The 23,086-nt window shown below is 43.5% G+C and overlaps 1 protein-coding gene across 1 annotated transcript in view; it reads right to left on the reverse strand.

The window, feature by feature from the left end:
- The window catches only part of LOC311235315 (GDNF family receptor alpha-2-like), a 257,806-nt gene that overhangs the window by 4,108 nt on the left and 230,612 nt on the right, over window positions 1-23,086 (reverse strand). The window contains exon 7 of the mRNA XM_084322740.1: window positions 14,396-14,565. Coding sequence (XP_084178866.1) covers window positions 14,396-14,565 — 170 coding nt within the window. The remainder of the gene's footprint in view (window positions 1-14,395; window positions 14,566-23,086) is intronic.

Genomic DNA, 23,086 nt, shown 5'->3' on the forward strand with positions numbered 1-23,086 from the left:
GTTTTTGAAACAAGTAAAATAATCTGCCAGCTAATTTGGCTTGGCAAGATTTCTTGAAATAAGTAAAAAATATCTAGGGTTCTCTCTCTCTCCTGATTGGATGAAATGGGAAGGGATACCAGAACATTTATTTTGTGTTTACTGCAGAGCGGAGGGACTGGGAGACCAATGTTACTGACCAAACACTATATGTATCAGTGTTGGCTGTTGGAATGTAGAGCTATTTATTATATTTAACGTAAGGTTATGAATATAACCAAGTTATGGTGCGCTCAGCACCAGTAGCACTGTACTTCACTTCGTGTACATACACTGAATAAAAGAATTCCACCATGTACCTTTACATCCCCATATTCGTCTGACCACACCCCGTTCCGCTTACCTTCATAAGCAGGTGTGTGGTCACCTACTCGCCTCCTTCCCAAACTTTCACCACAAGGCGAGATCAAGGGCAGCAGCGGCGTCCTGGTGCTGAGCGCACCATAACTCACAGAACTTGGTTATATTCATAACCTTACGTTCTGTTACGTTAAGGCTTCGCTCAGCACCAGTAGCACAACGGGGGCTGAGCGGGAGCCTTAGCCCGACAAATACACCCCGCTGAGGCCCCCCACAACCATCAGACCGGGGAGGACCGAGCCCCCCCGACCCTCCCTAATGGAGGACACCCTCCCTAGTGGAGGCTTACGGGAGGGCGACGGATCCGACCAGGCGAAGAGGAACTCAAGCAACTCAATGCACAGGGTGAGCAGACCGTGGCTTGACCCCACGACTACACAAATGCACAACCCGCATGCCACCAGGGAACGAACGGAACAACCTCGTTACTGCCCCCAAAATCACGGGGTCAAGAGCAACCCCAACCCCGTGGCAAGGCCGTAGCAGCGGAGCGCGAAGGAAGACCCAGTCCCACTGAAGGGAAAAAGGGGGCCTGGAGGTCAATGACGCCAGGCATCAAGACCCCACCAGGTGGTCACTTAGTGACACCGCCCCCCACATCGCCAGCGTATTTGGATAGGGCCCCTCCAAGAGCGGGCCCTTTCCCCCCAATAGCACACCGCCTGGCACACTGACTCTGAAACACAGGCAGTCAGCATGGCCGTAAGCACTCAAGTTAACCAACGGAAGCAGGCAGCGCACCGGGGAAACCAGGCAGCAGGCTGTAACCTGAGCCTGGAGCACTGCAGACGAGACAGGCGCCAAAGGAGTCAGCTGAAAAAAGCCCCCCCGGCGGAAGGGGCGCATGCTGGCGTTGTTGATCACCATGACAAAGCCTCCACCAAAAAAAACCCACCCAGAGGGGTTGAGACAGAGAAGGCTGACATGATTGGCAGACGTCATGAACGTGCAGGGGCACACTCAACCGGGTAACCCAGGAGTTGACTCTGCTCCAACACACCAGGGAATCAACCACCCCCTTGGTACCAATGCGGTGGTTGTTCCTATAACCCCTCAAGAAAAAGGGTTATCCCAGGTCTACGGTATCAACGAAACTTTACTTCGGACCGGGCCTGGCGGCTCGGGAAGCACACAGGGTTACCAGAGGAGGTCCAGAAGACCACCCCAACAGCCCTCTCTCCACCAAGCGTGAGAGAGGAGCGAAGAAAAGAGAACCAGCCCCTTAAGATAGTGCCAGGTACAAAAGAGTACCCAACAAGGGTCTCCATAACGCCTAACCTTGTGACACCCCAGGCCGACCCGGCATTTTTCCCCCCGAAGAACAGCAGATCTGCATCCCCGGCGGACAACGGGTTAACTGACCTGGACCAGCGTGACCAGAACCAGTCCCGTGCCCTAACCACGCCGATCAGCCTACTCCGTGAGAAGGGACAGCTATGCGTGTCGATCAAAAACATGAAAAGAGGGCACCACCCAGACGGGCCGGTGTGAACCGTGCTCAGTGGCCCACCCCAAAGGCGTGAGACCCCTCTACCTATGTTCAGATCTTATTCCGTTAACATCCCCCAGACATGAACGAGAACCCGTCGAGAACCAGTAACAGGTTCTCGGAAGAGGACAAACCCTCCATCCCAGTTGCTTTATAAAAACGCTGTTTTAACCACAAGCAACCAAGGCGTACTAGCTACCCGCATGATTCCCATCAGAAACACCCCGAGCTAGCACCATGCATGCGTCGGGACACAACCACATCAATGAACAGGCTAATGTAGACCCTTCATTGAATCCTCAAGGCGCCTGGGAGAAACGACAAGAGGGGTGTGGTGCTTCCTATACTCCACACTCTTTTATTAAAAAAGAAAAGAAGCACCGACTGTATGAACCTCATTTGACACAGCTGAGGATAAAACTGTTTAAATTTTTATATCCAGTCACCCCCACCACGCTCTATCCCGACACTTTGACAACAACAGACGGCCTAACTCGCAGAAGCCATCGTCAAATAGCAACGTGCGTAATGACGTGTGCTATGACGGGGGGAAACCCAATACTCAACACCTGTGTAATAGGAGCAGAGTTTAGGGAACCCTTCCCCCCCCCCCCTCCCAGCCAAGTCGCCTAACGACTTGGCCCTGACTGGACCAACAAGAGATGAATAAACCCCCTGACCTATCAGAAGAGGGAAGGAGGGGTTTATCCGGTACCCCCTCACAAGCCCTTCCCTTGCACACAGCAACAACTTTAGCACACGATACCTTTAATAGCAATGCTAATGAATAGCGCAAGCTAATACAATGCATGCTAACCACAGTCAACTGTGAACAGGGTTTACAACAAAACCAAGTCGCGTGTGTGTGTGAATCCTACACCCATGTTGAACATAGAAAAACACTGATAGAGAGAGCGAGAATGGCTGAGCCGTGGTACGTGTTCATACGAGCATTACTGCAACCAACACAACAGTGTTGTAGCTCAACATTACTCGTGCAAGCAACAGAACATACAAGAAACCTCTACCTTATGTGGAGACTCAGGCCGAGGCAGAAAAAACCCTTTTTCAACCGAGTGTAGGCTGCAGACCTTGCTTAAAGCTCTTAACATGAACGTAACCCTCCTATCAACCCATACTAGTGAAGATTCACACTTTGCAACCCCATCATATGTTTGGTGAATAAACACACAGTTTGTTAACAAAAAATACAGTCCCCCTTTAGAGAGGGACTCTTTATTTTTGAACAAAATCATAATATGTTAGGGCCGGGAAGGGAAAAACAGAGGGGACCACAGGGGAAAAAAGTCACTGTGTCTCGGGATTTGCCACCCCGTGGAGCCCTGAAGGGACGGTAAGCAATCGGCGGCTGGTCTCGACGGTCCCTACCGTCACATCCGGGCGTAGATGGGTCGGCTGTAGCGGCGGCGCTCTCTCTCCTCCTGGCCTTCTTCCTTGAAGGACCAGCAGTGGCGGTGGTGGTAGCAGCAGTCACGGCGGAAGACGCTCGACGTTGTGGCAGCCGTCTGACCCCACCGGCAACATCGGGAGGGGGAAAATGAGGTTGAAGCACAGAGCGCTCCTCCTGCATTTCTCTACAGGTCGAGGTCATCAACTGTAGGGCCTTCCCGAACAGTCCAGCGTCGGAGAGGGGTGCCGTCAGAAGTGGAAGCCTCTTCTTCTCTGGCACACGCACCTGCTCCAGCCAAAGGTGGCGCTGGTTCAGAGTCGCCAGGGCGCGCACTTTCCCAGCGACTATGGCCTGCAGCTGAGTCAGATGCAGGACAGCTCCTGCCGCCTGGGAGAGCTGGTCATGTTGTACATCACTCAGCTCCATGCCGCCCGTCAATATCCCAAACATGAATCTTGCCAGCTGTGCGATGTTAGACGCAGCAGCTAGAGATTGTGTTCCGGCGATAAATGACTGGTCGCTCCAGTAAGCCAACCGCCTAGCCGATTTCCCTTGAGGAACCGGCTTCCGTAACGGCTCCCACACCACCTCCGGACAGAGTAGCGCGGCCATCGGCCTATCAAGCCGTGGCACGCCCTCTCTCATACCGTCGACCAAACCCGCCACCCGCGTAACTTGTACGTAGGCGGGGGTGAGGCCTATGATGTGGGACACCACCTGGCACTGACGAACATAGGCCCCCATTGAGGGGAAGAATGGATAGACAACGTCCACCCCTCTCACCGGGCGACGCTGCCATAAATGACCTATGAGATCATCAGGGACAGGAACAGGCAGTGGCTGCGGCAGCGGCACGCCGCTTGCGACTGCCGCCACCGCCATGAGCTCGGGAAACAAAGCCCTGCAGACTTTCCTCCACCGAGCCCGCATCCCTCACATACAGCAGGCTGCTACTGGTCAAGGAGCCACACTCCGATGTGGCTGATAGCAGGGCATCCCGCCGACGAGTCAGAGGTTCCTCTCCAACGTCTTCAAACGAGGCGCCCCAAGGAGACATCTCACCCCCCTCCAGTGTTACCTGGATGGGCGGGATACCTGTCTCCACCGGGCCTTCAAATAAGAACCCGTCCGCCTCTACCATGTAATCCTCTGTTTCCATCGGGCATGTAGAGACCGACGCATCATCACTGGGCTCCAGCAACTCACCAAACCCTGGCCGTTCGCGTCTGCAAGCCACCATCTTGCGACGGGAGCGAGCCGACGCAAAAAGTTTGCGTCTCAAATCCCCTGGAACCAAAGGAACCGGCCGCCCAACAGCGGACGATTCCTCGGAAACAGAGGAACCAGAGCCAGAACCAGGCCATCGCATAGGCGACGGCACCGGTGCACCAGCTCCTTGGAGAGGCGAACTACCCATCGGACGCCTACCGGGCGTGGCTGTCAACCACGAGAGAGGCAACAGCCCAGGACGTACGGCGGAGGCGGAAATGGAGAATCGCTGGTGGAGAGTGGCCCTGCGAACACGACCCTCCGGAGTAGACATTATGGTTTTTCTATCGAATATATATGAGAGAAGAAAAAAATAAGCACAATGTAAACACGTCTCAACTTTCTTCAGCTAACAACCTCGTCAAGTGGGGATATACCGAGGCACTTCCTTGTGGTGAAAGTGAAGAAGGAGGCGAGTAGGTGACCACACACCTGCTTATGAAGGTAAGCGGAAGGGGGTGTGGTCAGACGAATATGGGGATGTAAAGGTACATGGTGGAATTTTTTTATTCAGTGTATGTACACGAAGTGAAGTACAGTGCTACTGGTGCTGAGCGAAGCCTTAACGTAACAGAACACATTTTAACAAAGAAATACCACCTGTAAGGTGAGACAGCACAGGTGTAAATGGTGATTTGGGCTGGATAGGCGATATTATCATATTTTCCCTCTACCATTACTGTAGTTTCATAAAACATATAAAGCGATCATCAAATGATATATGTTCACATTTTTTAACAAGCTGCATGCACCAAGCTACTGAAAAAAAACGTTTAAAGACCATTTTCTCAAAATTACAAATTAGCCTTACGCAAAACAGGTGATTTACAGAAGCCTTTCTTCGTATCTTTTGTCCTTTCCATTTTATGGCATAGCTATTGTACATGAACCACATGTTTTTCCCTGCACAGTATTTCGTAAATTATTCACAATAGAAACAACATTTTGAAAAAACCCACTGTAAATGAAACACTGTTGAGATATTCATCACTTTGAAACAGAAAAATGAACCCTGAATGAAATGATTTAATACACTGAGAAAAAAGTCTACATTTGCAAATTTTTTATTAAATATTAAATCATTTATTATTTGTTTATTTAGACGGGACTGCGCATATTAATGGTACTACAAATAAATGCAGTGTAAATACAACGGATTTAGCAAGGATGCTAGTTTTCATCCGCAGTCCCCACACAACAGTGGAGGTTTCTCTGAAATACAAATTCACTCATAATTCATAATTATTATTAATTTACATATACATATATATACATATATATATATATATTTTTTTTTTTTTTTTTTTTATTATTATTATTTTTTTTTTATTATAAATGTATTCCTCTGTAAAAAAAAATGCCAGTGAATTTTTTTTTCTTCAAAAATGGCCAAAATGTACAGCTCTGAGCAGGCCTGCACTGCAGTATTGCCTGCAGTAATTATTCGTGCAGAATATCTGCACAGGTTGACCCATTGTTAAATAAATAATAAATAATAGCCAATCAAAATAGGCTATTAATGTCATCTAAGCACGGTCTGTGCAGTTAAACTCTTGCCATTGAATGGAGGATTTAATGATTGGCAGCCTTGCAAATCCAATCAGAGTATGGCTCCTACGTCTGCAGCTCTGTAGCTACACAGTTGTTTCTCCCCTCGCGGGATTGATTGATTGAAAATTTTATTAACAGAGCACTGAGAGCAGCCACGTTCGAAACCTCTATATTAGTGTATCTAACATTTAGCACTTTAATAGCAACTTATTTTTCGCGGCGGGACATTTACTGAGGACCAGCACAACACACCTGTGGATATTATGATTTAACAAGTCTATCTGTCCAGGAGGATGACAACATTATTGCAGGTATAAGCAGGCAGCCTAGCAGTTTCTAGCTTGGATGATAATAACTACTAATGTTATCACGCTAGCTTGGATGCTAACTAACATAATTAAGCTTGTCATGGTTCATGGTGTTATAACGAGACAGCAAATGAATGAATGAATGAAAACTTTATTTGGGTGAATCGCTTGGGTGACTGTCTGAGTGACCACCTGTCGGGAGTCGGAGTCCCGAAAATGGAACGTGTGTCACGCATCAACAGAATAGTGGATTTCGACAGCATCCTCACGCAAATGAAGGATCGATTAGATCACAAAAGACTGCTGTTTGATGATATATATATATATATTTTTTTATCTCAGTTGTTGTAAAACGAAAGCCTGCAGTGCTTAGCCTGGACCAGCCGAAGTGTAGTAGTTCTAACTTCACTCGGGAGACAAAAGCCAAACATCAATTTGATGCAACAAGCTGGCTCGCGATGCTATATTGTTTACATTTCCCATGGGATTAATGCACGCGGCTCGAGTCGGACTCGTCACATGGAGAAGCTGCACTATTCAACGATAGATGAGATCGATCGAGATACAGTCTTTATGGGTAAGTGTCTTCTTGGCTTTAGAATGTCAGTTTGTGTAACGTTACTGTAACCGAATTGAAACCGCATCATAACTCCTACATCGACCATGTCACTTTTCAAAAGGCATGAATGAATGAAAACTTTATTTAACAGATTGCAGAATGGGTACAATATACAGTACGGCTCAATACACATAATTATTAAGGAGATGCAGACCAGATAAAGACTTTCGTCTTGTTTACATCAGGGTCCCCCATTTTCAATTCATAGTGAAATGTATCTTGTGTTATTAGGAGCCCTGCTAAAGTTGGTAGCTAACGTTATATTGATAATGTTTCAATATTATCAGGTTGATATTATTAGGTTGATAATGGTGTCAGTGTTTCAGATAGCAAGGTGGAGATCTTTGTTAACTAGTAGAGCTTTGGTTGAGAGAGATTACAGTGCTGTCTCTTAAAACTCATAAACAAGTATTGAGCAAGACGAGTTAGTCTGTTGTGTTGTGCGTATTGTATGGGAGGGATAATGATGACTGTGTGTAACTAGGAGGGATATGAGGACTGTGTGTATGTGGCACTGAATTGATGTAAACAAGACGAAAGTCTTTCTCTGGTCTGCATCCCCTTAACAATTGTGTGTATTGAGCCGTACTGTATTGTACCCATTCTGCAATCTCTTAAATAAAGTTTTCATTCATTCATTCATTCATTCATTCATTCATTCATTCATTCATTCATTCTTTCATTCATTCATTCATTCATTCATTCATTCATTCATTCATTCATTCATTCATTCATTCATTCATTCATTCATTCATTCATTCATTCATTCATTCATTCATGTGTAGAAAGAAGAACTATAACATTCTCATTATCAAAGACCACAGTCTTAAACACACGCACACACAAAAGATACATGGACTATTGTTATTGGACACAAGCCACACACATGGACCCTGCACTGCACCATAATACACCTGTGATTATAGTATGCTTGTTATTACACACACACACATACACACACACACACACACACACACACACACACACACACACACACACACACACACACACACACACACACACACACACACACACACACACACACACACACACACTCTCTCTCTCTCTCTCTCATTCAGTTCTGTTGTGTTAATATAAACCCGCCGTGGTCTCTCTCTGTCTCTCTCTCTCATTCATTCATTCATTCATTCATTCATTCATTCATTCATTCATTCATTCATTGTCCTTGTGTTACATAAAACCCATATGTGGCCTCGTGCAGAGGAAGGTGGTAAATACATGTTAGATATTCCAATGTACAGTTTTGCATACCATTGACTCAGAATGGTCTGTGTTATTGAAATCGTCACAGCAGTATAGTTTGTTTATACTTCAGTATGACAAGTATGATATTTAAACATGGTCCCCAAAATGAATGGAAGCGAATGAGGAGCCTGACACCTGGGAGGAATGGGGGTGTTGCAGCGTTGGGGATGTTTAAAAAATATAATTTAATATATAATATAATATAATAATTTGTGCTTCACCTAAAAATTTGGTCAGCAGCCTCCACTGCCACACAAAACATAAAAACTAAACAGGCAGGCAGTGAAGCATATCATGCTATGAGACAAAGCATAAAAACTAGGGCTGTCAGTTTATCGCGTTAATTAGAATTAATTACGCAGCAAATTATCACGTTATAAAAATTAACTCAAAATTAATAACAATTTTTTTTCTTTTTTTTCAAATATTTTTAAATTTCATAATATTTCATTCTATAATAACGTAGAATACACATTTACAGACTTGCATGTTCTTGGTATCTGATTCTAGGGACATCTATGGATCTCAGGGAATGTATTCCCAGTGTCAGAAATACTGTGTCTGTTACTAGGCTTGAGTAAATTGTAATGAACCAAATGAGAATATCAATAATCTTTTTTTTATATTTGACTGTGAATAACACCATGCTAACATTGACCAGACCTGAAAAGTCTAAGCAAATGAATAAATTGAAGATTATTAAACAGAAGGTTTTGTAGATACAGTACTGAATTCTGCCATCCGGACACATGCCATTTGAAATATGATTATAGAATATAGAATATCAGGCCTGAAATGGTTATGCGATTAAAATGCAATTAATTAGATTAATTAATTACAAATCCTGTAATTAATTAGATACATTTTTTAATCGCCTGACAGCACTAAACAAAAAACAAAAAAACAAAGTACAAGGTATAAAGTTGTAGGATGTTGTCAGAGTGCACTACTATACTATTTGACTATACATGGTCACAGGTTTGGTTGTCATTGTCAAGTAACTTTTTTTTTATTTATTGAACTTAAAAGATGGAAATTATGTACAATCTCGTATGGTCAATGGTAGATCATTCCAGATTAAACAGCCCTGGACTGAGAGGGTGTTTTTACCAAAGGTGGTTTGCCGGCCGGGCACTTCGCAATCCTCTCTAGTGGTTGCCCTAGTGCGGATTCCTCTATCGGGCTTCCTTTCTATGAATTCCCTCAGAGTGTGAAGCAGTACTCAATGTGTGATAGAATCATGCAGTGAAGATAGGATCTAGCAGCACTGACTGTCTAATAGAAAGGGTCTAATATGTTTGAAGTTTTGAAGGTTGAATTTGATTGCGTTTGTAACTTTCTTCACATGTTTTTTGAAGGTTAAGGATGAGTCTAGCATGACCCCGAGGTACTTGAACTCTGACACAAGTTCAAGTTCCTCCCCGCCCAGAAACACATTTGAGGACTCTAACACAACTGATATTTTTGAAAAAGCCATGCAGACTGTCTTTTTTGCATTCAAAAGCAGACAATAGTCTGAGCCAGTCCTGAACACTGGTCAAGACAGAAGTTAAGTCCGTTGATACCTCTGCATAGCTTTTGCCATGGGTAAATATAACAGCATCATCTGCATACATCTGGACATGTACACTGTTACACACATCAGGTAGATCATTTATAAACAGTGAGAACAGAATTGGTCCTAGTATTGATCCCTGGGGGACACCAACTGAGAAAGTGTGGTAAGGAGACTTGATACCATTAACACAGTTCCCTGTTGGATAAATATGAGCTAAACCACTGGATAGCCTCTGGGGGGAAATTAAAATGTGATAATTTGGATAGGAGGACCTGGTGACTGACGGAGTCAAAGGCTTTTTTGAAGTCCAGGAACAATTTGAGTATGAGTAAAATAAAAGTCACAATACAAAAGTAAATTTTTTTGCCATATTCAACGTGTACAGTTCCATTCTAAGATTAAAGGATTTACCTGTGGTACTCCCCTTAACTTAACTATTGATTGGCGCTTTTGTCAAAACTGGCACAGATGAATAATCCTGCATTTGGTACTTTTTTGTCCGTAATCAATTACATTGAGCTGAAAATCAACACATGGCAGGCAAATTTTTTCATACAATTGGACCGTTTGGATTACATGCGCAAACCGCCAAACGCTCAAATTAAGTGTGTCCTTTACAGTAGCTCTATTTCATCTAAGAATCTGTTAACGGAGGGCATTGGAATTCAAATCATCATTGCGCTGTATTATAAGATGAAAAACCCAATTTCTATCTGTGAGACTCGTACAGTACCACTACCTACACTGGGAATACCGATGAGACATCGTGAGTTTGTAATTTCCTCAGTCAAACTCGGCAGAAGCACGACGGTATACGGATCTCTCCATACAGTACATATACAAACAGTGGGAGTTATAATAGCGAGCGCTCTGATTTGCAATACTCAAAGGACGCTGCCTTGCACATGGCATGCTTACTGACTAAGCAGAGGATAAAGTCTTCAACATTTGGCAATGACATTTGGAATAGACATGTAATTAAGATGTGTTTGTACTTCTATCGGAGTGCTGTGATATGGAAAGGCTTAGGCACAGCTCGCCTGTTCTTATGTGTCTCCCTGGGTAATTGTATCCACACAGTACAGTACATGCATACTGAACATATCGTACTATCCATCAAACGAATCCTCCATCCATCCATCCAACCTGAACCTGTGTGTGTGTGTGTGTGTGTGTGTGTGTGTGTGTGTGTGTGTGTGTGTGTGTGTGTGTGTGTGTGTGTGTGTGTGTGTGTGTGTGTGTGTGTGTGTGTGTGTGTGCGTGTGTGCGTGTGTGTGTGTGTGTGTGTGTGGGGGGGGCATAATATCTGTGTGTGGGGTGTGGTGTCTGCGGTCCTCGCAGGCCATGATTCGATTTACAGCTTTGGCCAACCACAGTTGCCAAGAAAACTCACATCACCAACACAACAACAACAACAACAACAACAACAACAACAACAACAACAACAACTACAACAACAACAACAAGCCTCCCCAGTCTATCTGCCATGGAAGTTTGACAAGTTTTAATTGCTGAGCATAGTTGCCTGAGAGCGAAGGGCCGCCCAAACTGTCCCCACTGGCTCCCTCTCTAATTATAAACTTCCTGCTTGAGTAATCGCACGTCTTATTGCTTCCTAATTACCATTTTTACAATAAATTAAGCACCGCATCGCAGCCAGACAGGCACAGAGTGGTGCATCAATACTGACATACACACAGAACCTTTGGAGAAAGCAATTCCACTATCCGCACCCCCCCCCTCCCCCACAGCACTCTCTTTCTTTATAACACCCCCGATCCCGCCTCTCTGACCCCCTCTCCCTCCCCAAAATACACACTGTTATTGTTATCTGTAATGCTTGTTCATTTATTCTTCCCTTTGCAGCATTTTTAAGCTTTTGACTTGCTAGCTTCTCCACAATGAGTGGAGAAACGTGTTTTTGTGTGTGTCTGTGTGTGTCTGTGTGTGTCTGTGTGTGCGTGTTTGTCTGTCTGTGTGTGTGTAAGACAATAGCAGCGGGTTGTAAAGGTGACCATTTAATGGCTCTGAAAGCCCCTCGAATTACCGAGAACAGGAGGTCTTAATGGGAGTCATTCAATTGGCATCAGACATGGACATTTGCATTCATAAACATCACACGCTACACGGCCTAAATGCATCCCTGGAATAGTCATTAAAATAGGTATTGGCTAACAATAATAGAATCAACAACAGCAGCAGAAGCAGACTTCTTATACAAAGTACAGCTTTCTGCTACAGCGTCTGATTCAGTCAAGCCTGGTAACTGGGTCTGTCACAGAGGAGAAAAACATAATTTAGTCTTAGACTGGAAGGGTGCACGGCATGTTAACAACATACCTGTGAAACAGAGTGATATTTCATATTGGGAACTAATCAAATTCATCAGCTGGTACAGAACACAACAACCTGCATTTGGAGTGCTATTTTTGTACCCGGTTCAGTGATGTTACATTTGTTGAAGATATAATAGAGATGGAGAGGCAGAGAGAGAGAGAGAGAGAGAGAGAGAGAGAGAGAGAGAGAGAGAGAGAGAGAGAGAGAGAGAGAGAGAGAGAGAGAGAGAGAGAGAGAGAGAGAGAGAGAGAGAGAGAGAGACAGACAGAGGGAGGAACAGAGAGAGAGAGAGAGAGAGAGAGAGAGAGAGAGAGAGAGAGAGAGAGAGAGAGAGAGAGAGAGAGAGAGAGAGAGAGAGAGAGAGATAGAGAGAGACAGACAGACAGACAAACAGACAGACAGACAGACAGACAGACAGACAGACAGACAGACAGACAGACAGACAGACAGACAGACAGACAGACAGACAGACAGACATACAGGGAGACATACAGGGAGAGAGGAACAGGGAGAGAGGAACAGATAGATGGAGAAGCAGAGGGAGAGTCTTGGGAGACTGGATGGAATATACCACCACTAATGTAGACAATATGGTTCTGCAATTTTCATAATTCACTAAAATATGCAGAAATGTGCATGAAAAATGTTAATAATAACCCCCCTGTTTCTGTTCCAGACGCTGAACTTAGCCATAGCAGAGTTGACGGAACTCAGCCGAGAACAGGCCCTGGGCCAGTATTTTAGAACCCCTAATCCAGATTAAAATGGCAGACCCCCCCCCTGCTCTTTCATTGAGTCATAAATATAATGTTTCAACCAAATGTCATCATCTTGGGTGTAGCGTATGTGGTCTTATCATAAAGAGTCTGTTTCAATTTGCAAGCGTATAGCGATGTGAATGTGAATAGGCATGTCTGTGATTTGGGCTGGATAGGCGATATTATCATATTTTCCCTCTACCATTACTGTAGTTTCATAAAACATATAAAGCGATCGTCAAATTATATATGTTCACATTTTTGCCTTGGGATCACACTCTTGGAAATCTTTGTCTATTTCTTACAGCCGGAGTTGCACGAGTGCAATATACTGAATATTGTTATATGAAAACAACATTTCTGGTTTTGATGCTTCGTAGAACAAAAACATTTAATTTCTTTTTTTAATGTAAGGAAACATCCGCGCTAAAGTATGATATATAAATGAATAAACACAGCAGTGTGTCCTATTTAATGCCTCTGTATAGGGAGGTGTAGTGGTTACTCATTACTCTTACTGAAGTCATTGCTGTTTCCCGCGTGGTCCACCCCTCTTGAAATTGCAATGTATTTCCAATGGACACATTTCTAAATCGTCTCGTTTAAAACAAATAAAGCATGAACATTGGCATGGTGTACCTTTGGTAAATGGTAAATGGCTGCTTTTTTATATAGCTCTTTTATCCAAAGCGCTTTACAATTTGTTACTCACATTTTTACCCATTCACTCACACATTCACTCACACATTCACACACCGACGGCGGAGGCAACCATGCAAGGTGCCAACCTGCTCATCTGGATCAATTAGGGGTTAAGTGTCTTGCTCAAGGACACATCGACAGATGCCAGACGACTGCTCTACCTCCCGAGCCACCTTTCTGTGTATTCATCCACACTCTATAGCTCAACATGAAAAAATTCGCAATTAATCGTAAAGGTAGAAAAATAACAACGTTTTTGTTTTCATTCACTGAGGAACTACACTTCACTCTGTCAATGTCCATGACGTGTATTATGTGACAGCACTGAACGACAGGCTACTGGTAAGTGTAGTTCTTTTTTTAACGACTTAAAAACCTTATAACTAACTTTATTTCAACCAAAAATGCTTAAACAATAATGTTAGTGATAGAAGGGAACTCATTTTGTGCAAAAATGGAAAGCTTGCCAATGTCCATGAGGCAGAATTATTACAATAGCCGATAATACATTTTCCCAATGATAAATCCCTATACGGGTGGACCGCGCGGGAAAACTAAAGTGACGGTCAGACTACACCTCCCTATAAACACCTGCTCACTGCTTCCAAGACAAACCAACAAACAGAGACTCGTGACAGAGGTACATGTACATATACAGTGTTCCATGCAGAAATGGGACTTCTGGTAAAGGTGAACACAGCGCGACACCAAACGCGGTGATCCGTTACCTTGGCCGGTGCCTCGTCACCCGGCTGGATGTCGTTGGGGCTGTAGGGAGGCTCCGAGGTGCTCACCGACCCATCCAGCCCAGCCTTCACCGTCGCAGAGGGGCCCGGGACGGCCTCATCTCTGCGCTGCACGTTGTCCGCCCCGTAACCAAAGGCCTGAATGGCATTTCCTGCAGGGACAGAGATATAGAGTCATTTGTTTTTGAGTCCTGTCCCAGCAAGGAGCCAGCTAGCAGGCAGACCGCTCTAAGTCAGCTTCTTGGTACTCTGCCCAATCTGGGGCGACATGGGGAGCAGGGGAGAGAGCCAGACGCTTTCTGCTTCGTCAGTCGGAAGCAATGTTCCACTGAGCTTAAATCAACAACAGCAATCTTAATCATTTGTTGTTGTGTGATATGGAACTCAGGTGGCCTCTTAAGTTGGAAAGCCGATAAGTCATTATATCCTAGTGATATCTATTGATGCCTTTTTTTATTTTTTTATTATATATCTTTTCCCCCCTCCATTTTCCTCCGATTTTCTCCCATCCCAATGTTAGTCGTATGCCAATTCCCAATCCCCTTCCTGGTCGCTGCGCACTTACCCCCCACAGTCAGATCATCTGGGAGAGTGGAGGCTACCACGTGCTTCCTCCGACACACGTCCAGCCAATCAACCGCTTCTTTTCACCTGGCAGCGCGGATCCTCCCTGAGAGGGCGTAGCGTGTGGAAGGATCACACTATCCCACTCAGGTCCTATCCGCGCTTAGCAGGCGCCCCGACCGAACTGTAGGAGTTGCTGTTTACAGCGACCCGGACCCACCCCGCCAGCTTCTCCCACCCTCTAATACAGCCAATTGTATTAGTGTGAACCGGAGCTGTGAGCTGGATTCAAACAGGCGAATCCAGCTCACAGCTCCGGGGTTGGTGACGAACGCAATCTCCGCTACGCCACCTAACCGCCCCCTATTGATGTCTTTCTATTACAATCACTGATGTTACATTTTATATTTAATTGTTCAGGCTTTGTTTAGGCTGTTTTGTATGTCAGAGAAATAGGAGTACAATGATACTATCTTGTCTAGCACAGTCTCTGGAGCGTAACAGTAAGAAGCATTTTGTATGAAAGTATTCTGTACTTCTGTATGACAACTATTAAAGAACTTGAACTTGAACTTGAATAGTCACGCGTTGTCCCTTTTATTTCTGAGTCCTGTGAGAACACAACCGTGGTTGTCCTTGACTCTAAAGTACGCCTTACAAAAAGAATGCTTTTATTTCACAGTGGCCAATTTTGGTCAATTTGGTCAAAAGAATAGTGGCACAATGTCCGCTCTCCAGTTGACGAGTCTATTTGTTTGCCAGTACGCATCTGGCAGCGGCACACAGAGATGGATCTTTTAAAAGCAAATAAATCAGCCCATACAGAGAACACACAACACAACACTTAAGAGGGGGTTAATGTATTTGTGTGTGTGTGTGTGTGCATGCATGCAAATGTTTTGCCATTGTAGTATAATTTGGCTGTTAAATTATACATATTAACTCCCAATTTGGAATTCAGGAGGAAGCCATTTAGAGAAAATCCTCTAGTGACCTTAACTAGGAAAACATTAAAGGGGACCAGTTGTTTGTGGCCATGCAAGGCAGCTGTGTCTACAAAGACAACGGGAAGGTAATGATACAAGTTTGGTGACCTAAGCAACTAAATGTAGAACAGTAGGCTATTTGAATTTCTTGATTAAAAGTTCACACGCCGAGGAGCCTCAAAGATTTTGCCAACAAAGAGACCAGTTGGTCAGGTCAGTGAGGAGTTTCAGGCCAGGATGTGAAATTAAGATATATGGTGGCTGAGAACCAAAATGGTCCCAGCTGTGTCAACAAGACCAAGTGAAATATAACTTAAGGTTTGAGTAAAGAAAGTCTTCAAGAAATAACGTCAAAAACAGTACATCTTCAAATGATGTGTTAAAAGTAAATCTGGTGGAGAAACTGTTTATACTAAAGAAGACCAAGTGTTATTATTAACACTTTGAATGCCAGCCACGACATAACACGTGTTAGCAGCCCGCCCCCTGAATGCCCACCACGATAATTAGCGTGATTTTTGTTTTATTAGCGATCTGAATTCATATTTCATCAACCGAGTCTACCGTTGGGAAACCAGCCCCACCAGGAGCTCAGATGTGAAAAAAGCGCTCCCTATCGTCTCCCAGATGGTAATGCACCCTTTTTGAATGGACTCAATGAAAATGGATGAGAAAAAAAAATTCCGGAATCCACATTTTACTTCTCACGCATGTAACCGGAGATGATCCCAGTCATTGTGGAGCCTCCGAACAGCGTGTAATATGTGTTTTACAGTATACGCGTTGGATCAATAAAAGGATTGATTTTTGGAATGGAAATCAGGAATTGGAATAATCTTTTTGGATACCATCTGATCTCAGGTAAGGAATCTATTTTACCAGTCTTAGGATAATCAGACCTGTTTTCACAGAGATATAAGCTTTTCCCCTATGTGTCATATGGCTGTTTGGCTGTGCGAGCGATCAGGAAATATATCAGATCAGATATCAGATTGCGGCCCCAGCGTGCATACGTACACATATACTATCGATAATCTAGCGTTTATTTGAAAACGATTCATAAATAGGCCGAAAAATGAGAAAGTTTTTTGTGTATTCTAGAACATTCCGTTTATTATGGAATCTTTTTATTTTCCTTGAAAACGAGGGCTTTTCAAGATGCTATAAAACGGAAATGAACCTATAAAAAAACAATCCGCTTCGACAATGTTGACTGGAAAATTAGTCATTGATAAGCGACGGGCAGATTAGACACATAATTTAAAACATAGATTAGGCGATATTAACGCTAACATTGAAGTGGATGGTGGGCATTCAAGCACTAAATCGTGCGCCCCCTGCTGGGCACTGAAAGTGTTAAGAATGCATATTCTATGATGAAAATATGTTTTTAAATGTATTTTTACAGGGACATGATTCACCCCCAAAGACGCAAACAATGATTCGGCCAAAGACGGTGTTAACATTCAAATCACATATATACGTGATAAACAGCTATATCAACACAGTGTTGTGTGAGCAGGTAGGCTGCTCTTGAAAATCACTTAAAATATAATCATGAAATAAAACTTCTGGTTGAATCAAGCCTTTTAAAAAAGTAACTTAAAGCATTACATCTTCAAAGTATTATGTGGGAAAAAGTATATATAAATCTTTTAAGAATAACTTATTCTGTAACTAAGAGTCAAGAATCAGAAAATGCAGTGAGTAACTGGGAACGGAGACCAAAGCATTTGCATACAAGCAGGCTCACAGCTGTTTCTCTCAGATGTGTGAAAAGCTCAAACTTCTGCTGGGGCCCAAAGATAGACAGGAGGAGGAGGGAGATAATGTTTAGTAATTAGGACTTGGGGTCCTCACGGGGTGGGGACCTTGGTTGTCGATACTGGAGATGATGGGTGCTCAGGCAATCTCGCCTTATGGTACATATATATAGGTATTATTAATTTATATATTTAATTTATACATGACTATTTTACTTTTCATTACTCTGATTTAACTGATGGTCTTGTCATTGTCGTTATTATTATTACTGTTATTGTCCCGTGATGTCTTGTTTATTAGTATTGTTACTGTATTGTGTTGTCTTGTTTCATGTTGAAAAGGGAAAATAAAGAAATTGTGAAAATTTTATTTTTTTATTTTTCTATATTCAATTTAAACCAGATTAAACTACAATTATCACAGAAATGATGTGTTTAACCAGGGAAACATTTTGATAGTAAACTTGGAGTGGTTTATAGCCAAATGTACAGGATTAAGGGAGGTCAAGTGCAAAACTATTGTGTAAAATAATTAAGTTTGAGTATCAATTGTAACTGGTTGAATTAGTATCATTTAAGATAATTACTTAGAAAAGCTCTGTTTTAAAGAAATCTAGGTAAATAAGTTTAATGAATAAGTCAAATAAGGTAATATAGATCTTGATACTCTGAATTGGAAATAACTCATGTGAATGTCAGCTTGGTGGTTTACTCTGGGACAAAAGAAGTAATGTGTTATGTTGAAATGTGTGTCCTTGAGAGAAGTACCTTAATATTCATATATCATGTGTAGTAAATGTAATAGTAACAATGATTTAGTCTTAAAATGAGTTGGAAAGAAATACTGTCTTCAGCAGGGCAGTTGGCGATAAGCCACACCTACATTTTCAAACTGAAAACTAACTCTTTGTGGATTGGAGGAAAACCTGTTATGATGTCACTAGCTGTGATGTCATCAGCTGGACCCAGGCCTGCTATAAATACAGGGCCATCAAGACACTAGGGAAGAGATCAGAGATGAAAGAGAAGATGATGAAGACGAAGAAGAATACGTAGAACGGACTGCCCCATCGATGAAGAATGAGTTATATCCACGTTGCCAAAAACGGGATACGATCAGCGGACATTTTTGTTAGATTAGTTTGGAGAACGCCGATTCAGACCTTGAATTGTTGTATACATCCAGTGTTTTTGAGTGACAGCAAGTGTTTTTAAGAAGCAGCCATTGTGTGCTTTTGTTAATAAACTTGCAAGAAACATCAGGAGCGCCTGTCTGGACATCCCATTCTTAACAAGAGTATACTTCTGGTTTGACAACAACGCGGGTACCTAGTATCTTTATCCGATACTACACCATCTACCCTGGAGTTAGACAAGCAGATACATAGCCTTTTCTTCTCTGTGCATGCATTGGGCTTAGGGAACAGCTTAGCGTCATACACTGGAAGTAGGTGTGCCAGTGTAGCCTAGTTCCCAACAGTCATGAAATACATTCCAAATACAACTCCAAAACGTTTCTGTAAACATGTTGTGACCTGTGTATTTACTACGTGGAGAGATATATATATTTTTTTTTTACATTTTCGTTTTCTAAGCAGATATATACCCAGATTTTTTTTGCCAAACCACTGCTGCCTGGGTGCAGTGATTTCATCACCTCAAAAGTATATATCTGCTTAGAAGACAAACATTTCTAATTCTGTATTTCGCGACTGTTGGGAACTAGGCTACACTGGCACACCTACTTCCAGTAAATTACGTTAAGCTAGGCTAATGGTGTGGCTATTCCCTAAGCTTAATGCATGCACAGAGAAGAAAAGGATATGTATCTGCATGTCTAACTCCAGGGTAGATGGCAAATAAGCTAATTTCCCCAAAAGTTGGCGTGTTCCTTTAACAAGACTGAAGCAAACATTTATTTATCACTATAAAGCAGGAATCCAATGGGAATTACACATTTCGAACTAAACATTTTATATGTGTTGTCATTTAGCTTAAATACCTGTCCGAAAGCCTGCTGCTAGCATCTAAATGTGGACCAAACAGCGAAGGGGACAACAGTGATATTTGGTGAAAAGGATGCTATTATTCAAACAAAACATTTACAAATGTGTTGTCTACTAGGCTAACACAAGTAACCATGAACTATGATATAATGCAAAATATGCACTGATCACATTGATTAATCACCATTTATCCTAATTTACAATCCACATAAATGTACCCTAAATGTACATGTTATACCCTTTAAGCCCAGAGGGGGGAAAATAAATTTGACCAAATATTTTAACAAAGTTACAACTGTGAAACGTTGTTTAAATGTTTTGTTCTGGTCTGATATGTGTGTTGGAGTTGAGAGGTGATAGTGAAGGGGCTGGTAGTGCTGACCACACCTTAGGCTCTGCCATGTGAGGTCTGGAGAAATACACAGTATAAGTTACTATAATAGCTTGCATTATACACTGTTTGACTACATTACATATTATACATTTAAGGTGAAATGGATATGAAATGCAAGAAAGGTCTATACTGTTGTTGTAAGGCATTTTTGGGGTTAGGGTTGATATACTACACCATTTATACTTGCTATACTTATTTTATACTTATCTATTTTTGCCTAGCACAGTCTCTGGAGCGTAACAGAAAGAAGCATTTTGTATAAAAGTATTCTGTACTTCTGTATGACAACTAATAAAGAAATTTGAAACTTGAAAACTTGAACATTTGGACAAACTGCTAACTTTAAAAAGCCATATTTTGAAAGACCTGAAAACAACAGCAAACGTTAGCATCAATCTGTGTTTTGATTTTTTATGTAAAATAAAAATTTACAATATGTATCAGTAACTATCTATTTGTACAGTATGTGTGTGTGTGTGTGTGCATGTGTGTGCACACGTGCATGTGTCTGTGTATGCATGTTTGTGATAAATTAGTCTTCAATCAGCTTTCCTGCTAGATAGGGTGCACGTGACTAGAGGGACTGAATACCTTTCCACTGCTAGATAGGGTGCACTAGAGTGACTGAATACCTTTACACTGCTACTATAGATAGGGTGCACTAGAGGGACTGAATACCTTTACACTGCTAGATAGGGTGCACTAGAGGGACTGAATACCTTTACACTGCTAGATAGGGTGAACTAGAGGGACTGAATAGCTTTCCACTGCTAGATAGGGTGCACTAGAGGGACTGAATACCTTTACACTGCTAGATAGGGTGCACTAGAGGGACTGAATACCTTTACACTGCTAGATAGGGTGCACTAGAGGGACCGAATACCTTTACACTGCTCATCCATTTAAAACGCTGGGTTTGTTTCTCGTTGTTCAGCCAGAGAGAAGGCAAGGCATGCAATTGCTTGGCAACAGCCTCCATTATAAGGTCAGTGCACAGAGATGACTTTGAATAGATTTATATGACTGATCAGATTCCCAGTGTTCCAAAACAAAAGAGAAATGGCATTTCTCCTTCCACACACAGACGGACAAATGGGAGATATGGAGGCTACACATGCATAATTGTATGGACACACACACACACACACACTCTTCTAGCACTTACACACGCACTCACACAATGCAACACCCATAAATGCACACCTGCCTCATTCTGTTGCTTTGGGTAATAGACGTAGGATGAATAACAAAGGCACAGAGAGCACAAAGCCTATCGTCAAAGCCAAACAATGTTCATTTTAGCAATGATGACCTTATGAAGTAGTATGCTGCTGAGACATGTGATTTTATCCGTCTGCTAAGGACTGGGCTAGAGCTAGTTATACTACCCCCAGAGACCCCCCCACCACAGACGTGATAAGATGAGGAATACAGTCATAAATCAACATTGTTGGCTGCAGGGCCTCCACAGAGGCTGCTTTACTGCACCCAAATGTTCCACTGAGTGATTAAGCTTGTTGCCGACAGCAATTCCATTTTCTTAATGACTCTGGATGAGTTCTCCCCCTAACCCCTGGGCATAGCCTACACTGCCCCTACCTGTAGGGACAGACTGGAAGGGAGACAGGGAGGGGAGGGTGATGGAGAGAGAGAGGGAGATGGAAAGAGAGCAAGAGAGAGAGATGGGAGGGAGAGCAAGAGAGAGATATGAGAGGGAGGTAGAGAGAGACTCAAGGTTAATATTATTTGTTGTTATTGTTGTTGTTGTTTTTGGGGGGGGGGGGTCCTCACCAACCATGAGTCAAATCATTCCATCTGTTTGATCATATTGCTTTTACCTGCAGGGGTGACTAACGGGAAGAGAGTGTGGACAAAATATGATTTGGCGATAGTGGTGATAGTAGTGGTGGTGATAGTGGTGATAGTGGTGGTGGTGGTCGTAGTGGTGATAGTGGTGGTGATAGTGGTGGTGGTGGTGATAGTAGTGATAGTGGTGGTGGTGGTAGTGGTGATAGTGGTGGAGGTGGTGATAGTGGTGGTGGTGGTGGTAGTGGTGATAGTGGTGGTGGTAGTGGTGATAGTGGTGGTGGTGGTGATAGTGGTGGTGGTGGTCGTAGTGGTGATAGTGGTGGTGGTGATAGTGGTGGTGGTGGTGATAGTGGTGATAGTGGTGGTGGTGGTGATAGTAGTGATAGTGGTGGTGGTGGAGGTAGTGGTGATAGTGGTGGAGGTGGTGATAGTGGTGGTGGTGGTGGTAGTGGTGATAGTGGTGGTGGTAGTGGTGATAGTGGTGGTGGTAGTGGTGGTGATAGTGGTGGTGGTGATAGTGGTGGTGATAGTGGTGGTGTTAGTGGTGGTGATAGTGATGGTGGTGATAGTGGTGATAGTGGTGGTGATGGTGGTGATAGTGGTGGTGGTAGTGGTGATGGTGGTGATGGTGGTGATAGTGGTGATAGTGGTGGTGGTGGTGATGGTGGTGGTGGTGATGATGGTGGTGATAGTGGTGGTGGTGGTGATGGTGGTGATAGTGGTGGTGGTGGTGGTAGTGGTGGTGATAGTGGTGATAGTGGTGGTGGTGGTGGTGGTAGTGGTGATAGTGGTGGTGGTGGTAGTGGTGATAGTGGTGGTGGTGGTGGTGATAGTGGTGATAGTGGTGGTGGTGGTAGTGGTGATAGTGGTGGTGGTGGTAGTGGTGGTAGTGGTGGTGGTGATGGTGGTGATAGTGGTGGTGGTGGTGGTAGTGGTGGTGGTGATAGTGGCGGTAGTGGTGGTGATAGTGGTGATAGTGGCGGTAGTGGTGGTGGTGTTAGTGGTGGTGATAGTGGTGATAGTGATGGTGGTAGTGGTGGTGATAGTGGTGATGGTGGTGGTGGTGATAGTGGTGGTTGTGGTGAGAGTGGTGGTGGTGATAGTGGTGATGGTGGTGATAGTGGTGATAGTGGTGGTGGTGGTGATAGTGG

Source organism: Notolepis coatsorum (genome assembly GCF_963971535.1).
Source record: "Notolepis coatsorum genome assembly, chromosome: 10".
Taxonomy (NCBI): domain Eukaryota; kingdom Metazoa; phylum Chordata; class Actinopteri; order Aulopiformes; family Paralepididae; genus Notolepis; species Notolepis coatsorum.